This window comes from Pteropus medius, unplaced genomic scaffold, assembly GCF_902729225.1.
Source record: "Pteropus medius unplaced genomic scaffold, Ma_sr-lr_union100, whole genome shotgun sequence".
NCBI lineage: Eukaryota > Metazoa > Chordata > Mammalia > Chiroptera > Pteropodidae > Pteropus > Pteropus medius.
In genome coordinates, this window is record NW_024355990.1 from 10,451,675 (window position 1) to 10,472,920 (window position 21,246).

At 33.3% G+C, this 21,246-nt stretch overlaps 1 protein-coding gene across 13 annotated transcripts in view; it reads right to left on the bottom strand.

The window, feature by feature from the left end:
- CEP112 (centrosomal protein 112) overlaps positions 1-21,246 on the bottom strand; it is a 327,899-nt gene that overhangs the window by 280,961 nt on the left and 25,692 nt on the right. For 10 of the 13 annotated variants that reach the window (XM_039859703.1, XM_039859699.1, XM_039859702.1 and 7 more), the window contains 4 exons: positions 19,306-19,399; positions 17,360-17,437; positions 7,853-7,900; positions 7,518-7,595 (listed from right to left, as the gene is read on the bottom strand). In XM_039859703.1, the coding sequence (XP_039715637.1) occupies positions 7,518-7,595; positions 7,853-7,900; positions 17,360-17,437; positions 19,306-19,399 (298 nt within the window). Of the gene's footprint in view, positions 1-7,517; positions 7,596-7,848; positions 7,901-10,189; positions 10,726-17,359; positions 17,438-19,305; positions 19,400-21,246 lie in introns of those variants that run through there. The other 3 variants (XM_039859710.1, XM_039859708.1, XM_039859706.1) reach the window with 3 other exon arrangements.

Genomic DNA, 21,246 nt, shown 5'->3' on the forward strand with positions numbered 1-21,246 from the left:
TGGGCCATATGAATATGTTTTTCTGTGAACTCTTTCGCAATTTGATCCATATTTTTTCTGTCAATCAATAAGACCTCCTGGTATGCATTAACACACAGTTTGTCCCAAATATTTTCCCCAAATCTATTATTTTTATATTGATCCCGTTTGCTATATATTTTACTATAAAAATCTTTTATTGCACTTTAGTTAAATATTTATTTTATAGGTTCTGAGTTTGAGAAAGTTTTGGAGTTAGAAAGGTCCTGCAATTCCTAGATTTTTTCTGCAAGATTTTTGTATTGTTTTGGAACTTTTTGATTGGGTATTTGTAAGTTAAATTTTTAGTACCTCCAGAATTCACTTGTTTGTTTTTTTAAAGGATGAAGATCCAATTTTATTTTCTTCCAGATAAATGAAAGGTTATACCAGCATCATTTATTAAATGTCTTTTTTCAATGTATTGATAATAAACTTGGTTATGAAATTTTTATTTTTACTGGGATTCCACTTTTTTTTCTTGGAATGTCCTTTTGGCTTTGGTGTCAGGATCGCTCTCATAAAGTGAATTGAAAAGCATTACCTTTTCCTCTACTAGCTCGAAGAATCTGTATAATATTGGAATTAGTTCTTCCTTAAATGTTCCCTTACATAAATAAATACGTAGTTGTAAAGTGAAGGAGTATTTTAGTACTCTTTTCAAATAATTGTAGCTATTCTTTTTAAATAAACAAACACTGACAAGTGCTAGATTTTTTAAGTTGCTTACACTGTGAAATCTGAAACTTTTCATATTCTGTCACAGTAAGTTCTATTGGTCTACCTTGAACTTGGAATGAGTCTTTTACCCAGGCGTGATTTGATAACATCATGTATCACTCATTTGGAAAATATAAGTTTGGCGAGTTATACAGATTTCCAAACATTGACAATTTCATCACACAATATTAAAACTTCACATTGGTTAATATCACCACCAATCTTATTAGAAAAGTCTTAGTATTAGAAAGTTCTAAAGCTCACAGTGATTGACACATTTTCCAAAATTCTAATTTTAATTAAAAGGTCCAATTTCTTCTTTAGTAACATTATCGGTTGTTTTGTATTTTGTGCATTTTTAACAAATGTCTGCCAAATATCTGAGTCTGAAGAACCAGTGTGTCAGTCAGCCATTCTTTCAAATAAAAACAATATTCCACAAAAAAAGCAGCTATGGCAGCTCATAACTGAAAGAATCAAAGTGTTTCGCTCTGGGCAGTCACCGTGCTCTGATGGGCAGCATAAGCTCTTTATGCATAGTTCCAGTTCATCACTCAGATAGCTAAAAGATGCACATTTAAGGTACAAGATTTTTTCAAAATTAACAATTTTATTGCTAATTTCATCAAGGACATTCTTAAGTAAAACATGATTTTTTTTCCCTGTGAGCATGTGGCAGTGAAGAATATAACGACCACCAGTACAATTCAGCGCCACTGCCTTGATTTGGGCCAAGATATAGTTTTACTCGGCACTGTCTTTGCTACACCAATGCAAATATCAGTACAGTAAAAAAAAAAACAACATTTAAATATTATTACAAAAACAATTTTGACCTCACTGACCTCATGAGTCTTAGGGACCACGGGGTCCATGGACCACACTTTGAGAACCACTACTCCAAAGAAACTCTTGCACATGTGTGTCAGGATACATGTATCAGATTGCTCATAGGATTATTGTTTGTAAAAGCCAAAAATCAGAATAGATTCATCAACAAAATAGCAAGAAATTGTGGCAGATTCATTTAACAGAAAGCGATGCAAATGAACCTACTGTAACTATATGGCATATCAAGGGTGAATATCACCAACATACTATTAGAAGCAAGACACAAAAGACTACATAAAGTTTAGTTCCATTTATATGAAGCTCAAAATCTACTAAAATAAAAATATTTTCATTTTTAAGGATAAAGGCATCAGTGGTAAAATCGACTTTAGAAACAAAGGAAGGAAATTATCACCAGAAAAGTCAGGATAGCAGTTACTGGTAGGAAAGATGGAAGTTTCCCTACAACTGGGAAGGGCCAAACGACAGCTTCTGGGATACTGGCAATGATCTAATCTTTGTCAGGGTGTTGTTTACAATGGCATTTCTTTGTACGATTATTACAATTTGTGACACTGTGGGTATATGAATGCTATATTCATAAGTAATGTTTTTAAATATCAGTTCTTTCATTTATTATGTCAATGACTACGGATTTCATTATCTTGGATTTGTTTAATTCTACATTTAACTAGCAGATTCACAAAGGGGAAAAATGTTTAATTGGCATTAAATGTAAGAAAGAAGCAATATCCATTTTTAGGCAATAGGTGGGAACGTTCAACATGGGTGGAGGTGAGGTTCAAGGGAAAACTATTTTATTTCACAAAAGAGCAATTTCTACCATCTGCTCTCTGAAAATTGATGGTTACTCTGAAAACTGATCCCCCCTCATTGTATTGTCTCTTCTTTCATTTTCAGTGACAACAGTTTTCCAAATGTCTTTATGTCGGACATCTTTTTAAGAATACAAAATTTTTAAAAAAGCCATTGCTTGATGATGCTCACTGTCACACAGTTCTGTGATGTGGATATCACAGGAAATGTGTTAGCAATTACAAAGGCAAACAAGTCCGAGCCTGTTTGTGGATGACAGGCTAAAGTTAAAATAAAGGATCACTGTCACTGAACATATGTTTTCCCACAATGCCCAAAATAAACTGAAAATTTAAATAACATCTTAAAATATTTTTACAAATGTATTTTTAGCCACCACAATAGCCTACTACAATTCTTTAATAAAATAACATTGCTAATAGTACTCACTTAACATCTATATATTTTCCACACAATTACAATTTAAATGGAAGTTGCATTTTATAAAGTTGGATTTCTAAAGGTTGATGAAGTATTTTAGGACACTAAAATTTCAACAGAATTAAATCCTTTACTAACTGTTTCATGATACAGATAAATTCTGTAATCTATAAAATTTCATAACACTCGATTCTCTCCATACTTAATGCATTCTTTAACTTAAGCATTTCAACCTTCAAAATTCTTATTTTATTTATTTTTATTTTATAAAATTAAGAATTGACTAACCTAGATTACCATCACTATTCACAGCAAAAGCCTCTGAAATGAATCTGAAATTTAAATATAAAAAGATTTTGAGTTAAAAATATTAATTTTTTTCATAACCTTGGAATAAGAAAGGCTTTTCTAAGTGTGATACAAAAACCAGAAGCCATAGAGAAAAGATTAAGAGATCTAACTGAAAGAAAACTTGTATATATTAAAAAAAAAAAAAACAGGAATAAATCAAAAGACATATAGAGACAAATACTTACAACATATGACAAAGACCAAATTCCTTAACATATAAATTGCTTTATATGAAAACAAACAATTCAATGAAAATATGGAAAACTGTAAGAAATGACAGCTCACAATGTGAAATTAAAAAAGATAATAAACAGACAAAAACATGTTCATTCTAACATGATATTGATAAAAAAAATGTAAATGTCAAAACAAGATCTTATTTCTCTTCTCCCAGATAATCGAACATGTTTATAATTTAGTGTTGATGAAGAAATGGGAAAACGGACATTCTCATGCACTATTGGTGCAAGTACAAACAGACGTTACCTTTTTTAATAGCTTTAATGAGATGTACATAATTCACATACCACAATATTTGCCTATTTAAAGTATACAATTCAATGGTTTTTAATAAATCAGACAATTATGCAACCATCACAGAACCTAATTTCAGAACATTTTCATCACTCCAAAAAGGAACTCTCATACCCATTACCATTACTCCCCATTCTCCTCCACACCTGCAGTACTAGGCAAACATAACCTTATTTTAAGGGTAATCTGTCAATATCAATCAAAAATTTAAATTTGCAACCCAGTGCCTGAGCAATTCCATGTTATAGAATTTATCACATAAGAATAAACATAAAATATACAAAGATATAAAGGATAATGAAACACTTTGTTACAGCAAAGTACTCTATAGAATCTATGTCCTTCAATAGGAAACTATATTAATAAAATCTGTACATCAATAAAATGAAATACGAAGCAACTATTTAAAAGAATGAAGCCATATTTCTGATATAGAAAAGTCATCTGAATATATCAGTTAAAAAAAGCAAAAGCAAACAATATACAGAGTATGACTTATGAGCTCATTTATATTTTTAAAAAATGAGATATTCCCAAAAAATTTTAAAGAGAAAACACATTAAATTTATAGCAATGATTACCTTGGAAGAATAAAGATTACACGTTGAGAAGGTTAAATATTTAATATTCAATATTTCAATTTAAAATAAAGTTAACTCACTTCAAACACCACATTTATTATTTTTAAAACACCACCCAGCAACAATAAAAGCATTTTTAGATGACACACGAACAAGGCACATCAGGGTTGTCTTATGTAGACATACAAGATTCTACTGAATTTCAAAACAGAAAAGCATTTATCCTCATGTCCAAAAGTAAATGTTTAATAAAAGCGACTTAAACAACTAGACATAAGATTATCCTTCCAAAGGATAACTATGCATATCACAACATAACTATGCATTCAAATTTAGAGGAAAAAATCTAAAGTAGATAAATACCTCTGGAAAAGAGACAACAATAATAAAGTACTATAATTAGTTTTTACTATTTCAAAAGTGAAATTATTTTAAAAAGTTTTCCTAAAACTGAATTGTGAAGAAAAATACTTGTTCTGTATTAAAAATGTAATTAGTATTTTTGTATTTACGAAGGCAACCTGAACTGCTCCTTTCCTCTGCCTTTAAATAGCTCTTGATTATCTCTGCCTTTTTATTTTCATTCTCATTTTGCACATAATAAATTCCTGAGTTGTAGCTGCTGGGAACATACAATTTTCAATAGGCTTCCAAGTATTAATTTTTATTCTAGAAGTTAAATTGTTTATGACACTAAACATATATCTATCCTTTCAATTTTATCGTGTAAGATACAATTCATTACCCTAAATAAATATTTAGAGATACACATAAAGATAAAGATATAAGGATATTCTTCCCAGTATTATTTATGTTAGCAAAAATTATAAATAATCTCATTACTCAACAAGAAGGATAAGCTAAACTGGGGATACCTCCATAATATGAAATACAATAAATACAGTCATTAAAAATAGATGCTTATGAATATTTAATAGCATGAAAAATACTCAACATATACAAAATAATACATGTGATATCTCAATTTTCTAAGGAAAAGTATGTTTACTGGATACAATGAAAAGATTAAAAGATAAAACAATGATATTTTACCACTGTTTTTATTTCTAAGTGTTCATTTTCTAGGTGATTTATTTCCTTCTTTACATATGTCTATAATTTCCAAAATTTCTTCAATAGAAACCCACATAAACTATTTTACAATCACAAATATTACTTTTTAAAAGAAAGATGAAACTAAGATAGTTCATTTGGGCAACTTAGCATATACTTTCAAATATTTTAGGATGAAGAAAAAATTTTTTCAAAAACAGTCAGATGACTATGTAATTGCACAAAGGGTTATTTTAGCCAAAATATACACTGAATATATTTTAAGATATGAAGTAAGTTGATGTTTACATGCAAACTTCTCAATGATGCCAAAATATTTTTACAGTATGCCAAGAAGAAAAACAAAAACATACGGGTGTGGAAAAATAAAGCCACGCACATTTAAAAATGAATCTCTGATGCAATACATGATAGCTGTAAATATTTTTTCTTTCAACACATATGTGGGTAATTTTGGTATGTTTACCCCTGGCTCAGGATGTCATCATAAAGATATTATTTCACGAAAGACCAAAAAATTTTTAAAAAGCCATCATTTCCTTTCAATTATTTTAATTATTCTATGGTAAGCAGCCTCAACAGTAAGAAATAGTACAAAATAAAAGTAAAAAGAAAAATGATTGTAAATGACTTGGAATGACTTGTAAAAATAAGTAATGACAATTTTTAAAAAGAAATTCATAACAAGAGCTCAAAAGAAGGTACATCTGAATATAAGAAGTATTACATTCAAAAACGTTTTATAAAATCTAATTTCTTTTTAATTGAAAAGATTTTTTTAAAAAATATTAGTTTTGCACCAAGGGAAAAAAACACCCTGCATGCTTTAAAGAGGAGCTATGAAATGACAGATAGAATATTAATAATTCTACCAGACTGAAATTTAAAAGAAAAAATAGTCCTTCCTCTTCTATTATCAACAAAAATAAACTTATATGCTCATGATATTGTTCGGAATATCTAAGGAAAAAAATCAATACTTTTTATGATATTTTATAATTAGGGTGGTAAGAAAATTTTATCATGTTGAAAATAAACAAATTGAAATTAAATTTTAGAAATCCTTGGGGCATCTTCATTTAAATGAAATAAAAAGATAAAATTATTTAAATAAATTTATTAGAAACATTAATCTAAGTCCAGTAACATTTTTCACATTTGCACATTTAAATAGTACATTATAATTTATAAGTTACATATATATTCATTATTTTCATTTGATTTTGGTAACAACCCTGTGAAATCAATAATTACCCTCTTTTTAAACAAAAGCTAAACTAGTATTCTTAACATGTCTGAGTCATATGACTAGAGAATGGTAAAAGGAGGTTAAGGACACAGTGTCTCAGGTTCCTAATCTAATAATGTTCTGTCATATCACACAGATGACCAAAGTGTTTCATTGGTATCATGACCAAAAATAAAAATAATAATAATGATTTTTTTAAACTTCCTAGAAAGTTTTAAAGACAGAAAATAATAAAGTAAATTAATCTTTGTTCAATGACTACTATATGTGGAACATATGGGTGCTTCAGACTACAGAATCTTCATTCATCCTGTAAAGCAGATGTCTCCCAAGACAGATGAGGAAACAGGCTAAGAGAGGGTATCCACCCATTTTCACACAGCTACTAAGTAGGATTTAAGTCCATGTGTTCTGGACTCCAAAGCCTATGCTTTTAACCAATAAAGAATACTGCCTCTTTAATAATTCTACTTTCAAATAACCAAAGAACGATAGTATGTCATATATCAGCTATAGCATACCTTAATTTAGCAGATCAATTCGAATAGTAAAAATAGTAATAATGAGACTAGAAAGATAACAGGAGGATGGAAGAATTCGCTGAGGTCAAAGACATTGCCAAGTCCCCTCGCCCCCTGACAATCGGGAATTGACAGTCAGGAGAGGGTCCCTCAGCACACATCCAGTGTGGCAGGCATGCAGCTGGGACACACAAAATGGAAGATGGGCGTTAAATAATGGAAAAGCAAACCCTGCCTACCCTGTATCATTACTTTAAATTGGTACCTAGGACAACCATTCCCTACCCTGCATCATTATTCTAATGATGACCTGAAAATTCATATTACACAAAACATAAAAACAGTTACTAATTAGCTACATCAGAAATATCTCAATCGTACCTCTTTCTCATGCATTCGGGAGAGTAAATGATCCTCGTGGAGACTGCTAGATTTTCTCAGGCTGAATTTGGGTGTCATCTGTAGAATGAGTATGAGTTATTCAATACTTTTTCAGGCCTGGTTTATCCTTAACCCAAAAGCAAACTTCTAAATTGCCTGAAGTTCATGCCAAAATAATATCAACATTAGAGGGAAAAAAAATGACTTATTCACTTCCAAGTGATAGGATTAATAAGACTATCACGCTTCACTATGTGGACTTGTGTTACTTTCCGTAAATAACTTAATGATTATCTTATTAATAATAAGAAAAGTCCAATGGAATTCTCACCTACCACAGAAAGTGGGATAGGCTTCTGTCTCAGGTATCGAGGATTTTCTATCTGAAAATTTAAAATAAAATAAAGACATTAATTTTTGAGTCTTAATTATTATTTGATAAAATATAGAATTAAGTTGCTATATGAAAATGTTTCCTACATGTCTTAGTATTTCGTTTGTCTTTTATAATGAGTATTGCATAATACATTTTTAGTGGCCCACTAACAAATGAAATATGAATCACAAACTCCTTCGTGGACACAAATGCACCTTCATGATCCCCTCACAGACTCACGGCCCAGCCCTATCTCCAACACTCCTAACTTCACATCCTGAATGACTTATATTAGCAGAATACGATAGGTCTTCTTATGCCTCTCTACCTCTAAGCATTACTGCGTCTACTCCTCCAACCCCGGTAAACACACACCTATTTGTCTTTCAGGTCTCAATTTAATCACTACACTCCTAGGCAGATTCAATGTATGAATCTTTAAATTTACTTCCATAATAGCAACTAGAATACAAAATTCCTTTGGGACTCCTCCAATATCTACCTCTCATGCTCATCTATCCCCCAACATACCCCATATTCCAAGGACACCAAACAACTTGTTTTACCTTGAAAGCACAACACGGTACCATATCTGAGTCTTTGCAACCTGTGAGATCATTCTCCCAACTTCTTCACATGGTTAACTTATTCAAGACTCTCAGCTGAGGAATCATTTCCCCCAGGAAATGTAGTTAAGCTCTGACTACTCCTTAGTACCCTCCGGATTTGTTCCCTTTTGTGATCTAACATCTATCTTCTGCAAAAGAGTATGAACTCTGAAAACAGACTATGACTGTGTTGCAACCCATCTACCCCTAGCTTCCACCACAGGGCCTGGCAAGTAGTGAGTACCTAACTAAAATTAAGGAAGGAAGGAAGGAAAGAAGAAAGGAAGGAAAGGAGGTAGGGAGGGAGGAAACTGAACCTGATCCCATTCTCTTATTTGTTCCTAAAGTATCCTGTGGGTCTCTCATAGCTCTTATATTTTAAGTGTTTATCAGTATGCCTCCACATTTGTCTTTAAGCACAATGAGTGTAAGGATGATGACTTCTCAATTTTGAATTCCTGGTACCTAGCACAATGCCTAACATGTTGTAGAATTTTAATAAACTACTTACTGAATTAATATACTATAGGATAAATTAGAAACACTGATTGTTATCTCATATTTCATTCACAAATGACAATTAAAAATAATTATATAAAATAATAATCTCTTGACATATTAAACTCGTAATTTACTGTTGCAGAAAAATCAGACTGGTGAGAAATTAAGCATCATTCCCTAGAGTTGGAGAACTCAAGTTTATTACACTGGCAGTCCCGGAAGAGCTAGTGCTGTGAAGATCTGGGCCCCAAGTTCAGGAGTAACCTTGCTTTTATAGGGCTCATCCGCACAGATACAGCTGGCATGAGCCGATTGTTTAATATGTCCTCAGGCAATTACAGAGTGCAGGAGTTGCTATGGGCTATGAGTAGTTACAGAGACAGAACAAGCAAAGGCAATACATCTGTTATCTAGACAGAACAAGCAAAGGGAAGGGTGAGTCTTCAGTTGATCTCGAGGTCACCCTGCCCTTCGGCCTATGCGGCAAGCATGTCTACAGAAGCAGAAGAGCTGATTTGAGTGGAAAATTCCTCTTCATTACTACATGGGTAACCTCAAAATATACAAGAATATAAATATAACACTAACTGTGACATCAATCTAGGACGGTGGTTCTTACCCTGAAGTATACCACAGCATCAACTGACAAATTTTTTCAAATATATATTACTTGGCTACGCTCCTCCAAAACCTCGCTGTGTTTTCAAAAGCTCCTCAAATGATTATTATAGTTAATGATCATGGAAGATAAACAATCTATACCCAAATTAACAATACAGTTAAGGATGAATAAACAATTAATCAAAGAATACAGAGGAAAACCAATTAAAAATAGAACTTATTCAAGTTAAAAAAAAAAAAATAGAAGCCTCTATAACAACAAATAGGATCTGAAGAGTAACTATATTTTAGATTAGGGAAAATTTACAAATTAATTTTTTTCCACCTGAAGACTGGTTCCTATTAAGCAATGGCAACTGCTTGAATTTAAATTTCTCTCCCAATCCTCCAAAACTCTACGGATCAATGAAGAGAACAAATAAAGATCTCCATGACCCATGCCCACTTCATAAGATGGGGAAAGAGATTACTAAAACCTTCCATTAACATGTAAGTGGCCCAAGAAAGATCACACGTCAACAGAATCAGTTCCAGAGTGGTAGCATGAGAAAAAATGAGGCCATTACCTCAGAGTACCAGCGGTGGTGGAACACAATGTCATCAAATAGTGACCTTCCTGTAGAAGAAGAGAGGCCTAGCATAAGTGGTCAGGATGGGAAAACCCGATGGATCAATGTGCTGGAGACAGGGAAGTCAAGAGAAGGCAGTCTGAGGAGAGAGCCACTTTTGCATTAGAGAAAGGCCCCTTGGAAGGAAGGTTGTCTAACATGAAGGGAAAGAAAAAAGGAACTCTTTATGGAGAAAATAATTAAGTTTTGTCATAAGACATTAAGACTGAAATAAATAGAGAGTGAAACGATGTTTGTGGATAGTCTCAATTATTGTGAAAATTTCAGTTCTCCTTAAGTAAATTTATCCAAACCAAAATCTCAAAAGGGTATTTGGAAAACTTAGCTCATTATAAAATGTATGTAAATAAATAAAGGGACAAGAATAGAGAAGACATGCCTCAAGAAAAAAAATCAAGTAGGGATGACTTACTGAGACAACATAAAACTATAGTAGTAAAGATAAGTCAATGGAACCAACTAGAAAGTACTAGAAACTCTAATATATATGAGAATATGATTCATGAATAATCTAGCATTGCAAATTATTGAGAAAATAAGAATTTGTTCAATAAGTGAAAGAAAATAAGATCAGATCTCTTCCTTGCACCACATATAATAAATGTCTAGTGGATTAAATACTTGTAAAACTATAAAAACTTTCAGAAGACTATTTAGAAGAATGCCTTTATGGCTTCAACTATAAAAACTTTCAGAAGACTACTTAGAAGAATGACTTTACGGCCTCAGAGTAGAGAAGATTTCTTAAACAAAAAACAAAAAAAGCAAAAACAGAAAAGAAATTAATAAATTTAACCACTTTAAGGACTTCTCTCCAAAAAAATATATCATAAAAAGTGTAACGAAACAAGACATAAATTGGCAGGTGAGGTTTGCATAAATGGTTAGTCTCTAAAATGTGTAAAGGTCTTTAAAAGTAAAAGCGTAAAAATAAAAAAACAACATCCTATTAGAAAAAAATGGGGAAAAATGAGACATTTCACTGATGAAGAAATATGAATGGCAAATAAACATGAAAATATGCTCAATCTGTTTAGAAATATGAAAAATGTAAAGTAATACCACCATGAGATGGTAATTTACAGCCATGATTGGCATACATTAAAAATTTAACAATAAAAGTGTTCCAGATGTGGTGCAATACTGGTAGGTGTATTAGTACATTTACTTTGGGAAATATTTATTAAGTAAAAATATAATAAAGTTCATGTAAATATCACACCAGAGAAAGAGGCATTATTTTTTAGCAAATAACACTGTACTATGTATACACAGCTTTTTGAAAAACAGGGGCAACAAATTTCCAGCAGGCAGCAAAGGGCACTCAATAAATATTTATTGTCTGAAGGTATATATATATAAAAGTAAATAACCATTCTCTATTTTTAGAATGGAGAAAACCCGGATTGAAAGTAAGTTCTTCAAAGACACATGCAAATCTGAAAATACATAAAACCTTAATTCATGAAGCAAAATTAAACATAAGGAGGAAAATAAAGGGAGAAACAGAGACTTCTCAAAGATGTTCAAGCTCTAATTAAGCTTAAAATTTTAAACCAAAAGCCAAGAAAACCATTTGTGACTTATTTTTACCCAGCTCTACATTTATAAGCAGGGTACAAAATATTGGTTTAGTTAATTACATGCAGCCTTTGGACTATGCAGAAGTAACTCCTATTTCATCCTCTACATCTTTAAAAGCCACTAAATACAAATGTTAAAAGACTAGTTCTGTTATCCTAAATGTCCTTTCTCAAGTAGACCAAAATAAACTTTATTCTAATATTTAAAAGCAACAATGAACACTGTAAACAAGTATAAATCTTACTGTTATTCATTTATAATATACTGAGTTTGTCTCATAATCATTTTTAATATATAATGAGAATTATTCATGGTAAAGCATATTCTTACGTCTATTGGGGAGAAACAAGCAATCTATTTTCTGATTTTATAACAGCAGCCAGATGTGCTTTGAAGTTAAATGTTCCCACTTTGTAATCCACAAGTAACATGGACTTGGAGCAATCTGTAAACAGTCTTAACATTTACTTTGCTTATGTTCTTTTAGAAAACTATGTGTTCTCTCATAATACCTCAAGGAAGAATACCACAATAAAAAATGTCTAAAAAATTGACACGTGAAACATTAAAGTCTAAGAAAACATTAGACAGAAAGCAAATCCAAAAATAATGTTCCAATAGCATGAATAAATCACATGACTGAACATTTATTGTTGAAGAAGCAAACAATCACAATAATAAAATAAATAATTTAAACTAAACATAAATACAGACATCTGAATGCTCTCTAGTGAAAACTAGCTTTTGACATTTTATTTTGTTTAGTTCTTTAGCAGATTTGTTTGGTTACAAAGGGTTCTGTCAGTTTGTTTCCTCAAATTATTCAGGATTTGGTTAAATTCACCAAATATCCTATTACAGTACTAATGTTGATCAAATAGAGATAGTCTGTGATTCCAGCAAAATCAGAAGACATTTTAGCTGATATTTTAGCTGTCTTAGAGGAAAAAACATTAAGCACTATATTACTTGCAACACAACTAAAATAAATGTTTTTAAGTCATAGCATCAGAGAAACTCCCAAAACTGTCTCTATAGCATAAAATAATTTCAATCTTCAATGTTAAATCAATTATGCTTCAAAATAATGTTTTTACACCAATATTTTTAGAACTTGAAAAACATTTTTCCACAGAATACTACTACTAATGGAGGCCCAATTATTGGTTTACTCACTACATTTCAATGTTTAATGAGCACAAATAAAATATAAAGACAGAGGCCACTGGCACAAGGAAAAGCAAATAAGGCAAAGGAACAGAATAGAAACACATGTACTGTCACCTGACTTATCAGACAAAAAAAACAGTGCATTGCGGCAGGAACAGAATAGTCTTTTCAATAAATGGGAGTGTCACTTGGATATATATATGGACAAAAACAAATCTTAACTCCATATCTTACAACATATACCAATACCATCTCTAGGTGGGATGCAGATCCAAAGAGAAAAAGTAAAATAATAGAGCTGCCAGAAGAAAACATAGAACATCTTCAGGACCTTAAGATAGTCAAAGATCTTCAAAGATCTTAAATAGGACACAAAATAGCATTAAATATAAGGAGGAAAAATGAGAAAATGAATGCATTAAAATTTTTACATTTCCATTCATCAAAGACATAAGAGAATGAAAGATAGCAATAAAGTGGAAGAACATATATATAATACCATATTCCAAAAGGACTCTTAACCAGAGTAGACACAAAGCTCTTACACATTAATAAGAAAAAGGCTGACAACCCAACAGAAAAAGCGGTAAAGCCTTTGTACCACTTCACTACAAGAGGCTATCCAAACTGTCAATAAACACAATAAAAGGCATCTAACTTTATTAGTCATCAGGAAAATATATGTTAAAATCACACAATGCAATGTCACTAACCACTCTCAAAAATGGCTACTTTTTAATTAACAAAAAATTCACTGATAATACCAAATATTAAAGAGAAAGTCGAGTAACAGAAACTGGTTACACACTGCTGATGAGGAAGCAAACGGGCACGATCACTCTAGAAAACTGGCAGTATTCACTCTATCAATTAGCTTTTTGCTGCATCGCGAATCACCTCGAACCTTTGCAGCTTCAAACCACAACCATTTGACTAAGCTCACAATTGTCTAGGTTGGCAGCTTGGGCAGCTCATCTGCTAGAACAGCTTGTCTCAACTGGACTTGCTCATGTGTCTGCTTCACTACGGTGACAGCTGCGCCTGGGTGACTGATTAGAACAGTTCTCAGTAGGCCTCAGCGAGAAAGCTGCAGTGAGCAGAACAGCCAGGCTTCCCACATTCCTCACAGCGGGAGTGAAGGAGCATCCCCAGCTGCTAGTGGCAAGCAGGTACCCTCTTGCTCTCAATGGGAAGGTTCTCCCTTCCCCGATGGGCCCTGGCCTCCAGGCGGGCTGCCTGACTGTATGGTGCCGCTTACCCTCCGGAGCGCAGGAAGGATGGGAGGAGATGCACTCCTGCTGACCTCACCTTGCTCCCTCAGCCCACTTCCTGTCCTGAGAGGCTACCTGCATAAATGCCCCACACACCTGGGTCTTGTTCTGTCAGGCTCTGCTCTCTGAGACCTGAGGGGTGTGTCTACTCAAGAGTCCTCGCTGCTAGTTTGCTCCCAGTGGGAGTGAGGCTGCAGTCAGCATGTGGACCCAAGGTGGGAACTGACAGGTGACTGAGATGGAAGGTCCAAGGAAGCCCTCCCTTCTGGCCCCTCACCCCATCATCAGAAAAAAAGAAAAAAAGATTGATATAGAGTTATGCATGAAATATATATAAAATAAAGCAAGAAAGAGTCCCAAAAACTAAAGGTTAAAAAGGTTAGAGCAAGAAAAAAAATAATACAGGAGAAAATTTTAATTGCTAGGTTTAATAAATAAATCTCTACTTGAATTATGTAGTTTTAGAGAAAATATTAACACACTCCGAGTAAAAGAAAGGATATATTTGGGGGGGAAAAAACATATTTTCTAACAAAAACTAGAAAATTCAAGTTCCAGAACATCTAAGGCATCAGAATGAAGATGGTGACAGTCATACTAGCAATATCAAAATGTACCCTTAGTATAGAGCACAAAAATTAACTAAGCTGTTAACTTAGAGAAAAAAAAAAGTCTGTGGCACATTCGCATACAAACTAAAATCAAAGCAACATCTAAGCTTTTCAATACACTGGATACTTAAATTATTCTACTGTGATCAAGAGATACAGTTCAGCTTGATTAATGCGTATGTGCTATAAATATATAAAACTGCAAGACTTTTATATTTTATACTGTTAGTGCCTTCTTTGAACAATAAAAATGTGAAACAAAACCCCAGGCAGCCCTAGTTTTAAGGCATTACCTCGAAACATTTTAGATGTTTTATTTTAATTTTATTATACAAATGAAAAATTTAATCCTCTGAATAGTCAAATAATTGTGAAAACTCCTCTATGTGCTAAGAAATGTACATCGGAAGTTTCCAATGGCTGAGGGCAAAGGCAAATTTAAAAGAACAACCCAGAAATTTGTTTTTCACTTTGATACTGCTTTCTGGCAAAATGATTTGTCTTTTTGAGGGATTTCCTGTGCTCTTCTCCCACGCTGGTAACTTAGGCAACTTCCCCAACACCTTCAAACATGAAAATGTTTCTTCTGATTTACTAGTCCCCACTTGTGATCAATTCTATTTCTCTCTTTCACTAACATACTCCCAAAATGACTAAGGGATTCACAGTGCTTTAAATTCTCATCCATTTCCCGGCCTTCTAATCATGGCCATTGCACAGGCCAGGTGTCCTCACTGCGCCCTCCCCCCTCCTCACTCTGAATCCTCTAAAAGGCTAGAGCTGTTCCAGTCTCTGGGCGCAGCCGCCAGCTCTAGCAGTGTGACTATGCAACTTGACTGCAGCCCTCGAGTCTCATGAATCTCCAACCCTTGAACTCCCAATTAATCTTACCTTCTCTTCGAACTCCACCAGTCGAAAATAAAACTTGAAAGCCCTCAAGTGGATTCCCCGTCGGACAATCAATTAACTGACAGGGAGCCAACATTCGCATTTCCTAGACCCAAACTTTTAGGTGCCCTTCGGTTTGGCCTGCCAATCAGTCACCAAGCATTCTTCACTCTCCTTTCTATCGCTTTCCATGGTCCCGGAAATCATACAAATGTAGAGGTCACTCCGAACACCTCAGAGATGACTGGCTCCCTTTCTCCATTTTCACTCACATCCAGTACAACTCTCATAATGCCACCAAGTCAATTTTCCTAAAGCGCTGCTGTTGTTAAAGGTCATTTCTGGTAGGAAGGGCTTTTTTTAAATAAAATAACGACCCCTAAAGTCAGTGAAGGAGTGAGAAGGAGACAGGCTGCTAGTTGGAAAATAAACTGGTATACGCCTCCTGGACCTAAGAAAGCAACCGAATATGTATGAAAAGACTCTTCTAAGAAATTTTATTGCAGTATTATATTAACAACAAATTGAGAGCAATCTAAACTTCCAAAAATGGCAGAATGCTTAAATAAGTTATGGACCATCTCTCTGAAAGAAAAATTAGTGCTACCATTAAGATGCATTTGGTTCAAATTTTAAAATAAATTTAAAATAGCACATATTTAAATATGCCGCCAATTGTTTAAATATTAATTTTACAAATACATACAGGAAAAAAAGAAGAGAAATATGCCTATAACAAAATGTTCACACAACTCTCAGTATTAAGATCCTAACATCATTTATTCCTCTGAGTTTCTGTATTTTTCAAATACCTAATTACAAATTATTTTTATACTAACATCGTGTGATAAAACTTATTTTACATCTCTTTCCATTCCCTCAAAGCATTTAACAGCCTATATGTAAAGTGGAATGTGCAAGGAAAAAAAATAAACCCCCAGGGCTCACTATTGCCTAAAATTTTAAAGCTCAACTTCTCAGTTTAGCATTCAAAGCTCCCATATAATCCAGCCTGATAACTCTGCCCGCTACTGCCCGACACAGACCCAAAGACCAGTCATGGCAGCTCACTTATGCCACACCTTTCTTCAGGCCTCGTTCTGCCTTGAATTCCCTCCCCTCCCCTCCCCCTACCCAAGCACATCCATGCCCCCCAGGCTTTGTACCTAAAGACTGTTTTGCAAGATGGTGGCTCACGCATGAAGTCTGAGATTTTTTTCTTACCCTAATGACCTACCTTCTCCAACTCCTCCCTTCTTTCCCCTCTACCTCAGTATTCTACTTTCTATATAACTCATTTTGCAATTTTATCAAATACTATCTTAAATTATTATTTAACTACTGATGTGTATATCTCTTATTTTACGAAGAAAGTCAGCTTGTCAAGGTCAGGGATTGCTCCATGCTTCTTTGGAATATTATTTCTCCTCCCTGTACTCAAAGTCCTTCTCACTGCTCGCTCAGTACTAAATGTCTAACATCCAATAACATTCGCTCAATACAATTAAATCAGTTCAGATATTTTCCAAATACAATGTTTCTGCCACATCAATATACATACATAAAACAAATACTTTCTTTACCCCAAGATTCCAACTATTAAGGCGAGCTTCAATGTCGCTGTCATCCAAAGAAAGAGCAGATTTTTTCAAATTAATGCCCTGAAATACAAAAGAAAAAAAGGAAGAAGGGATGGGGGGAAGAAAGAAGGAGGTAAGAAATAAAAGGAAAAAGGAGGGGGAAAAAAAGAGAGAAGGAAGTAGGGAATAAGGAAGGGAGGTAAGGAAGGTGGGAAAAGAGAGAGAGAAGAAAAAGACGAGAAAAGAAAAGAAAGGCAGACAAAATATACGTCATTCAGAGTAATAAGAGTTTTGTGCACTTTTTTGGTAATGCTATATTGCCCTCAGAGGGAAAGATTATGTTACAACTGAGCTAGTTCTCAATTCTAAGTAATGACTGTTTATTAAAACTGCTTAGGGCTATGAGATGACTTTGCAATGTATTCACACAGTAACTATATTTCAAAAAAAAAAAAATCAAAAGAATATTTTAAAAATTAATCCAGACTATTCTCTTTAAGTTCTTTTACAAAAAGTTTTAATTGTGGTATACCACAGTAGCTTTAAAGGGGGATGGGGGAACATTTGAAAAGATGAATTATTTACTCTCGTTCAAATTAGTTAACAGGAAAGTTTGTGCTGATGTCCAAGAAGCTCTCTGTTCTTAAATTAATTCTCATTCATACGCTGAATATAAAGAGAAATAAGCTTTAAATTCACATCATGAAAACACAATTATGGTGATTCTTTACTTTAAAAAAAAATTAAATTCCATGCTTTGCCCCCTCCCATATAATTTATTATATTACACATTTATCACCAGATTAAAATCATATCTAAGGACAGTCTAAGATCTGTGCTCAGAAATGAACAACGGTCTGAAAGCTCCAAAAACTTAGAAAGGTAAGTCTGTGTAAAATAATAATATATATTCTACAGTACAGCCAAAAAAAATATTTTGAAATTGTTTGTTGGTACAGCATTTTCACACTTTTAGAAAACCTCATTACCCACATATAAATATATTTACCTATATGGTCATTTAAATTATCTGAAGTGAGGAAAACTACACTAAAATGTTCTTCATATTTTATGGAGTCTCCAAATTTCTCCTGAACAAAATGTTTATTAGACGTGCTATATTAAATCCATTTTTGCTTCACTGTTGGTCCTCCACTTTTTTGCATTTTTTGGTGAATAAGAATGTCTTAGGAAATGTACCTGCCTTGTTTATTTTGAGTAAATATGATTGATAATAAACCCACAAATATTTCAAACCTTTATATTAAAATATTTTGAAAGTTCCAAACTAAAGAAAATGCAAGACATTTAGAGCGGTATATGCTAAAACAGTCGTGCATTACCCATGATCTTCCTGTAACTAAAAGTCTTGTAACCCAAGACAAGCCAGAGTTATTATGCAAGAAAGACCACAGTAGGCAAGCAAAGTCCTTCTCTTTACAAAGCTAACGAGCTGCTCAAGCAAATGAGCCATAATCATCGGTATCTTGTTCAACCCAAATCTATGTTCAGCAATTAGATGCAAGAGAGGTGTTCATATTTCAAGATATAAATAGTTCATGTTCATCATAAAGACAGTGTTTCCTATTTCGCTACAAGCTAATCCCAATTTCTTAAGTTTATGACAACTAGGTGTCTAATCATTTTTATACATATACTGGGTAAAAGAGGGAAAAAATAACTAAAAAACAAAGTTTTCGAAAGTTATTCTCCGAATATGCACAGGAAAAATAATTGATTAATATGTTGCCTCGAAATCACTCAGAAAGCAGAAGGAACGCTGTGGAATACATCAAAAACACCATTTCTTTGACACCAGGATGTTCATCCAAACTTTCAGATTTTAGTCACTGTTTTTAAGTAATCATTGGAATTTCGACAATATGAAACTAAAAATTTGTGGAATTATTTTAAAACAAAAAACAAACAAAAGTAGAATCTGATCTTACACAACGCTTGGGGGTAATATCTTGTCCATCTTCTCTGTAGGCTGGACTCACCGAATGCGATCTCGTTTGGAGCTTCGCAGTGTACTGTTCCCTACTGATAGACCAAAACAGTAACAATCAGAATTCAGGGAATTCAGAGGACACAGAAGTATTCGAATGTAGGATCACCAGTTTTTTTCTTTTAGAAATAAGATGATTTATTAACAATGATATGTTAACAATGATGTGACACTAGCAAAAAATATATATAAATAACAACTTGTATTTTTCACGTTTCTTGCACTTAAATAAAATGTCACCTAAATGCTACGTACTTGCTTACAAACAAATGCTATTTTAAAATGGGACTATAATAAACTACACGTATTTAAATCTTTTCTCCTCCTTTCCCCTTTTCCTAAGTGTAGGAAGAGAAAAAAAAAATGAAAGCATATGTTCTCAGAGAAGATAACTGTTTTAAAAAGGTTAGCCAGTTTTGTTGGATTCGCATTCCACATCAAGATAAAGCCTTGAATTATTCTGAAACCTTATCAGAAACCACAGATAAATCAGTCCTAAATTTTAAAATGTGCCATGTTAATTCAGGTAAAATGTGATGAGTACAACACAAGCAGAAAAACAGTTTTAAGCTTCCAAATGAATTCGAGCAAAAAGACTTTTCTCCAATATAAAACTCAGTATCAAAATATCATTCTCAATATTCTACCAGAGCCTGGAGTCTCTCATGTATTTTTATTCAATCTACTTCAATGAAAATTCCATAAGTAAAATATCTATTTTCTGAACAGTTGTGTCAAGATGTAAAATGGAAACTAATCATTAAATAATAAATTAAAGTCACTAACTTTCAACCACAAGCCACATCAGGACTTCCTTCACAAATTGTGAGCCACACTAAGTATTTCCAAAAGACAAAACAGTAATTCGAAAAGACAAGATTAAAACAAACGTGTTTTTTGGTAGTGATATGGACAGAATAACATTCCTCAGACTAGTTACTAAATAATTTAGGCTGTCTCGAAAGGTTGTTTTAAAGAGAACTATGGATTTTTTTATACCCCTACTCGATATCCCAGATTGCCAAATACTTAAAAACAAATGAGAAAAATAGATAAAGTAATGTTGAGGGAATAAACTCATCAGGCAATGTGCTAGGGCTGATAAGCATTTAAATAAAACTCAGTATGTGGGAAGAGGCAACCTGATATACTCATAGATACTCATAGCAAGCAGTGGCCTGTTCTTCTTTAAGAATAGATTAAACACTCATAAAAAGAGCTATACTTAAAAATTGAAAAATGCTTAAATATTAAAAGTAATTATTCTCATAGAAAATATTAATAAAAAAAGAAGGCTGAAACATTTATCGATGTATTTCGCAGGGTGCATACATAAAACAACACATTCTTTTAACTCACTCGTAGCTGTCCTCTACCAACCTACCTCTTTCCCTTCACAATAAATTTCAAAACAAATGCTTAGATCCATATCCTAACTTGCCATATCTTTTTCAATTGACTACAAGCTGACTTCTCCTCATCCTTAAAGCATTGTAAATAAAGTCATCGACAATCTCCAAGCTACTCAAGCAAATGAGCTGTTATCTGTCCTTACCCTAGTTGACCTCACTCGAACATTAGGAACAGTGTTTTAAAGATGCCACATTCATTGGCCCCACGGAATCACTCCTCCCTGGTTCTTACCCAATCCTTAAGCCCCTCCACGGTAAGCTTCACTAGCCTTTCTCTCCCTGCCCATTCTATTCATGCTATAATTTCAGGGTTCTGTGTCTAATCTTCTTCATTTCCCTTTTACATGCTTTCTCTGGACAATTTGATATATTGTTAGTTTTTCAAATAATATGGAGAAGCTTTGATTACCAAATCCACATCTCCAGCCCAAATTGCTCTCTTGGCCTCTGACCCCATTACAAACATAAGT